The sequence below is a fragment of the Solanum dulcamara genome, chromosome 6 (assembly GCF_947179165.1).
Source record: "Solanum dulcamara chromosome 6, daSolDulc1.2, whole genome shotgun sequence".
NCBI classification, from domain to species: Eukaryota; Viridiplantae; Streptophyta; class Magnoliopsida; order Solanales; family Solanaceae; genus Solanum; species Solanum dulcamara.
Window position 1 is genome coordinate 1,749,093 of NC_077242.1, and position 6,935 is coordinate 1,756,027.

A 6,935-nucleotide genomic window follows, 5' to 3' on the forward strand; every position below is an offset into this window, starting at 1 on the left:
CAAGCTTAGTAGAAACACGAGCAGATATATTCGGAAAACACTCACATCCGAATACTTTGAGAAATGAATAATTTGGAGGTTTCCCAAATAGCTTTTCAGAGGGAGAAATTTCATTAAAAATAGGAGTGGGTAGCCTATTAATAGTGTAAACAGCATAAAAAGCAGCATCAACCCAAAATTGAGAAGGAAGTTTTGACTCGTGAGAATAGTTCGTACAATTTCAATTGTGTGTTTGTGTTTTCCTTCAGCAACCCCATTCTATTAAGGAGTGTCCGAAAATGATTTGTGAAAGGAAATGCATGAGGTAGAAAAGTGAAAAAGCATGAATTTATTATCAAATTCTCCTTCCCCGTCACTTTGAAAGATTTTGATATTACTATTAAAAAGATTTTCAATCAATTTTTGATAAGTACAGAAGTGTGTGAAGACCTTATACTTATTTTTCATAGGATAAAGCCAAGTAAAATGAGAAAAATCATCCACAAATATGACATAATATTGAAAGCCTAAATTAGATAATATAGGCAATTGCCAGACATCTGAGTGAATAATTTCTAAAGGTGAGGAACTGCAATGATCAACTAAATTGAAAGACAAACGTTGAGATTTTCCAAGATGACAAGAGACACGACTATTGCTAAAAGAATTGAGCAAACTAATTAAATTATTTTTCCTAAGACTATCAAGGACACAAGCACCACGATGGCCAAGTCAACGGTGCCATATATCTCCTAGTTGACGCAAAGCAACAAATGGATGAGGAAAAGAATGCGTAGATGAAGAGGACACAAGATAAACGTCGCCTTTACTGGAAGCCTGGAGAAGAGGTTGGCCCGTGACTTTGTACTTAACAGAAGCAGAAAAAGAGTCAAACATTACGGAACAATTAAAATTAAATTATGACTAAGATTAGATACATGAAAGGTGGAGTTCAAATATAAATGACGAAATGCTGCAGGTATTCGACAATATCCAATTTTATTAATATCAAGCAAAGCTCTATTTCCAACTAAAACACGATCGCAACCATTGTAAGAGGATGTATGTAAAAAATTACCTATGAGCAGAGGCAGCCAAGTCAAGGTACCAGGTAGCATCATTTGTTTCACCAACCGACATTGTCGCAAAAAACTTAGGAAGATCACTAGCAACAAAAGCATGATTGAAACGATTTGAGCATTGCAATGCTTGGTGGCCAATAAAACTACAAATTTGACAAAGAAGAGTCGAGGGATGAGAACCTAAAACTCCAGAGGATGGAGAAGTTGTAATTGTGGACGGTGAGCCATAAGAGACATGAGAAGCACAATAAATACCTGTAGTGGTTTGTCTAGTAGAGCCGTTGCGAGGAAAGTTATTTGTCGTAGATCCTTGATGTTGTTGAAACCTGCTAGTTGAGCCACGACCTCGACCACCGTGGCCTCGACCTCTAGGAGAATAGGTACGACCCCTGCCGCGACCCCCTTGATATGAATGAATTGTACTTGAAAAATTTGAGTGTATATTCTGAGCAGCAAAAACATGTGAAAGAGATGGTGGATCAGGACCTTTAAAATGTTGCAAACGTTGCATGTAGTAACAACTTAGAACGAAGTTCCTCAAACGTCAATTGTCCAGAAAAATGAGTGATAATGCCAACTAATGTGTCATAGTCCTTTCCTAGGACAAGCAATACATCATCAATAAAGTCTTGATTTGAAACAGGTGAATTAATAGCTGCTAAGGAATGTGCGATTTATTTTGCATCTCTCAGATATTGATCAATAGATGTAGAGTCTGATTTACGCAGGGTGGTGAGTTATCGTTTTAAGTCAATTGATTTTTCTTGACTAGCATCCATGTAACGACGATGTAAAGACATCCAAATATCATGAGATGTGGGTAAAAAATGGACATCAACAAGAACCTCACGTGATAAGGTAGCAAAAATCCAAGATCTCACACTTTGATCTACTCGCATCCATGAGCGGTAGTTGGGATTAGGCTGCTGATTTCCAGAAGAATCACAAATAAATTGACTTGGAGGTGAAAACGAGCCATCAACAAATCCAAGTAAATCATGAGAAATCAAAAGAGAGGTAAACTGAGTTCTCCATGTCAAATAGTCTTCGACAGATTGAAGTTTGATGGTAACGAGATTCATAATATTTGGTGCAGCAAGAGACGCTGAAGAAGAAAAGGTAGAAGAAAGGATAGGATCAAAATTAGTAGAGCATGGAGGAACAAATGGTAAGCCAATAATATTTCCAAGAGACGTAGATAACGCCTAACCAGATAAGAAAGTCGGTATAGAGACCAAAGGAGATGGCACAGAAGGAAGAGAAAAGGAGGACGCCAAAGGAGTAGTGCTCACGGTAGAAATAATAGAACTGATATTTTGTGTAGAAATTGGAAGAGAACAAATTATTGAAGTAACAAGTTCCGAGGTAGAAAGAGATTAAGAAGCCATGACTGAACGAAAATAAGAAAAGAAACAAACAAATCGTGGGCTAAATTTGTACTTCTGATACCATGAGAGAGTTTTGATAATGGCTCATTATTCATCAAGAGCCCGATGTCATATTTTTATATAAAGATATAAAAATTCTAAATATACATGATAAAGTCTACGTAATTATACATCAATACAATGGACAATCCTAAAAGTCCTAATCTGATAAATATAAGGATCCTAATAAAAGGGTCATTCATAACTTTAATATTTGGATGGATAAGGACATCTAGACTCAAAAAGGTTAGACTAGAATTTTGTGGTGATAAATAATTCACAATTCCAATTTGTCCAACCCCACACGACTCGTATATAATTGATTCATATTCAATCTGCTCATTTAAAATAGAGATAAATATAAGTAAATTTAATTTAATTTAATGAACAATTCTTTTTTGACTCGTATGAAATGAGCTTTCCTTTTTCAACAATTGAATGAAATGATAATTAAATAGAAAAATCATTAAGGAAAAATTACTTTATTGAGTGCTTTTTAAAAATTAATTATTGATTTTAGCGATATTTTTTATTTATTACTATTTATAGCAATACATAGCAATACTATGATAAATCTACGCTTATATTAAAAGTGAATTATGCATACAATATAAATATATTATAAGTATTTTAAAATATATATTATGTTTGTGTAGTAAGAAACTGACATAATATATTATAAGTCTATTAAAGTATGTGATAAATGTATTATCCATCTATAAAACTTGTATCATATATGTTTTATAAATAGTTCTCTGCAATATGTATTAAAACTGTATTATAAGTGTTCACTGAATTATTTTTTTATTGCTATAAATAATAAATATTTTCTTATATATTTATGTAAGTTTCCTATAATTAACTTGGAAAAAGCCTATAGGCTTGTAGCTATGACTATTAGGTTCCACTCCCACCTTAATATAACTCAAAAAGAAAAGCAAAAAATAAACGATTTTGAAAAAGATTCTACTAAAACGGAGATGTAAGGGATAGTTTGATAGCTAGTTTAGTGGTGAGTTGAATCAGGTGTGGAGCTTATCTTGTTCGAGGGGTGTCAAGCGATACTTTTTCATCAAAAAATTATATTATATATATAAATCAAAATTTGATTTAATAAATATATATACACAATTGTTGACAATACTTCTTGACACAAGTTAAAGGTTTGATTTCAAATAAATAAACTTTGCATAAAATAATATACAAATTTCTATTATAACTAATCCATACATAACTCTGACCAACTACCAAACCCCTAAATGCATAGTATTTCGATATTGTACTATGAAAATTGAAAATACTCCAAAGTTCCCAAATTATTGAATAGTTATTCTAGAAATGTTTATTGGCCTAATAACATGTCACACAATACTTTAGGAATATTTTACACTATGATGCCTAGTTAATAAAAGGTTTTCCTTGTGAGAATCCATAAGAACATTATATTAGATCAACATTAGGAAGAATGATATGTATTTGGTCATAATTAGTAAAAATGCAGATAGAAGAAAAAGGGGGGAAGTTGCCTAACAATTAGATCATGTGTAGCTTTATACCATAAGAGAATCAGGTTTCTTTTTTTGTTTTCTCCTTTGGTATATTTGTTATTTATATTGAGATTTGATAAATTTATATTCACGCTAAAAAAGTTTATGTCAATGATAAAAACTTTTATATTAAAGACGATTTCATATTTTAAACTTAAACTCGATATTCGTTATCAAAAATACAAATTTTTTGATTAATAATAAAAAATATACTTACCATTCCATCAAATTAAATTTCATTTTCCCCCAAAAGGGTCTTATCTTGGATACGCATGACATAAAGGTTTTATGGGTCATCAAGACCTGTAATTACTATTTTTTAGATGCGGTATATGAATAAAGCCCACCTCTAGCTCATAAATAACACATAAAATATAAATCGCACAAATCAAACATCGTGCAATCAACTCAATTAAGAAATATATGCAAATAATATCGAATTCAAAACTTTTCATTTTGAAGATTTCTTGCTCAATCTACACGAGCACGTCCATCATAGTGGCCGTCACAGAAAGTTAATCATTTCTTTTCATTATTTTAAAGAGGAATTCGAATCACCAATCCCATCATTTTATTCCTTTTTTTTTAGTGGAGATCATCATTCATTAACAAACATAAATTCACTACTTACTTAATTATTATTTCCTCCGTTATATTTCATGTGACATTGTTTAACTTGTAACATAATTTCAATTTTTTTTTATTTTAAATTTTATAGTTTAAATTATTTTATAAAATATATATAAAAAATTAAAATTATATTATTTCTAATTATAATAAAATAATATTGATTTGAAATCGATAAAAAAATAAAAGAAGCCACGTGAAATAAGGTAGAGGGAGTAGTGGATTAATCATCGTTTAATTATTTTTCGACAAGTACATCCAAATGCACTTTTAACTTATTTTAAACGTTAGAAGAAATCTTTGTTGTTGTTTTTTTCTTTTAGAGGAAATTAATGAAACTAGAATATTACTAGACACACTATTTCTATGTGACACACATTCTCTGTTACTAGAGTTTAAACGAATGCAATTTCCTCTAATGAATTTAATTGAATCCAATTTTTTGATAAAATTTAAATTCTAAATTTTAGTTCTAAAATTATAATATACTTAATAAACATATCAAACTTAAATTTCTAATTAATCATTGCACATGCTACTTAATATAACGTAAAAAGAGAATGAACGAGCAAATAGCGAGGAATTTTTATTTTTGAAAAAGATATATAGAGATTATAATTTCATTATCTGTAGGATCAATTCATTTCTCTCAAAATAAATTTGTCACACCTCTCATGCATGTATCTGACATTAATCTGATCATATATGAAATTTTTAAAAAAAGAATATTTATAAAATTTATAATTTAAAATAATTTTATAGATAAACATAGTCTTACTTTCCCTTACCGATAAGAGCCTTATTAAAAGGATTTTTTTTTTTCATTTCTCTTCATTTTCATGTATTATTTTGGTCCATTTAACTTCTTTTTCTTTCTTTCTTTCTTACTAGGAGGCATTATTAAACGGAGGACGTTGGAAATGTCACGTGTGCGTCCAAAGAAAGGTGCATAGGTAAAAGTGATGGTAAAATCAAGTTGGCATATTCAGGTCCTGAAGACCAAAAAACAAAATAATCTTTGCAGAAGACCCATAATATCAAAGTCAGCTAAAACGCGTAACGCGCCAAGTGGTCAAAAATATATGTGTCATCAAATAAAACAATTTAACGAGGCACAATATTTGTAATAAAGTGATAAATATTATTTTATTCTTAATTAAAAATTTTGAAATCAAATTCTCTTAGATATAAAATCGTCATTATTAGGAATTGATTTACCTCCTAATGTAGAATTTTCAATGCGAATTTAATTAAATTTTACTATGGATACTGAATATGAAATGTGAAAAAATAATTTAATAGCTAACCCATTGTTTTTAATTGGTCATTGTGTGTTGGCTGAATTAAACACTTGGAGAAATTATTCAGCTAGCTCCATACAGTGGGCGGGAGCATATTGTCATGTTGCCTCACACGTGATTGTCACCTCCTATCATAACCACCTGCATCTCTCTTCAAACTATGTTTATTTATCCCAACTGTGATACTCCTATTAAAATTTAATTAAATTTATATTAAAAATAAAACGCTTTCTATCAACATATGGAAATCTAACTTTCAATTTGTGCGTTTACATAAAAAAAAAATGATGTTTAATGTAATAAGTATTCTAAATTATAGAAGAACTGAATGTTATAGAGTTAAATCTAGATAAAGATCTCAAAATTTTTATTTAATCATTTAAACTACAAGTACTATAATCTTTTTTTATTGAACATATACGATAATTATTCCATGTTCTAATTTATGTGATATTGATTGACTTGATAGGAAATTTAAGAATTTTTTTAAAACTTGTGGTCTAAAATAAGTCATAGATATTTGTGTGATCTAAATCATCACGTTAAGGATGAATGTGAATTTTAAAATTAAATTATTTCTAAATATAAAAATATGTCATTCATTTTAGGATCGACTAAAAAAATATATATATATATCACATAATTTGCGGGAAAAAAAGAAGATATTTTCGACTCAAATTTTAGAAAAGATATTTATGCAGTTATTGAAGATAAATCATAGCTTTTAGTTTTTACACATTAATCTCAACTAATACATGTGTAAAATTTTACAGTTTATTTAGGATAAAATAATTAATCAGGGAAATCGTGTTTTGTACACAGTAAAAGAGCGCGTGAGTGTGAGAAACATTCTGCAATTGTTGAAATTAGTCGTCGGCGAAACCTTCCGTTAAAAATATTCCGTCAGTGCTTCCGTCAAATTCAACCCTATTAATACTCCATTCAAAATTACTTAATCAAAGGGTCAGCTCT

The 6,935-nt window shown here is 29.9% G+C and overlaps 1 protein-coding gene across 2 annotated transcripts; it reads right to left on the bottom strand.

Annotated features, from left to right (window-relative positions):
* Positions 1–536: 536 nt before the first annotated feature.
* Positions 537–2,575, bottom strand: LOC129892172 (uncharacterized). 2 transcript variants are annotated; one of them, XM_055967731.1, is made up of 4 exons: positions 1,907–2,575; positions 1,317–1,506; positions 1,058–1,204; positions 537–846 (listed from the first exon to the last, which is right to left on the bottom strand). In XM_055967731.1, exons 1-4 carry the CDS (start codon positions 2,141–2,143, stop codon positions 806–808), a joined length of 615 nt encoding a protein of 204 aa, XP_055823706.1. In that variant the 5' UTR covers positions 2,144–2,575; the 3' UTR covers positions 537–805. The 2 variants fall into 2 exon arrangements, with proteins under 2 accessions (XP_055823706.1, XP_055823705.1); XM_055967730.1 differs by having other exon boundaries at positions 538–1,204; positions 1,943–2,575.
* Between the last annotated feature and the right edge of the window lie 4,360 nt (positions 2,576–6,935).

Coding starts and splice junctions, on each gene's coding strand:
- LOC129892172 (XM_055967730.1), bottom strand. CDS start 2,143: ATGAATCTCGTTACCATCAAACTTCAATCTGTCGAAGACTATTTGACA. Junction 1,507..1,942: donor GGATGCGAGTAGATCAAAGT/GTGAGATCTTGG, acceptor TTTGCTGCTCAG/AATATACACTCAAATTTTTC. Junction 1,205..1,316: donor TACTAGACAAACCACTACAG/GTATTTATTGTG, acceptor TCAAATTTGTAG/TTTTATTGGCCACCAAGCAT.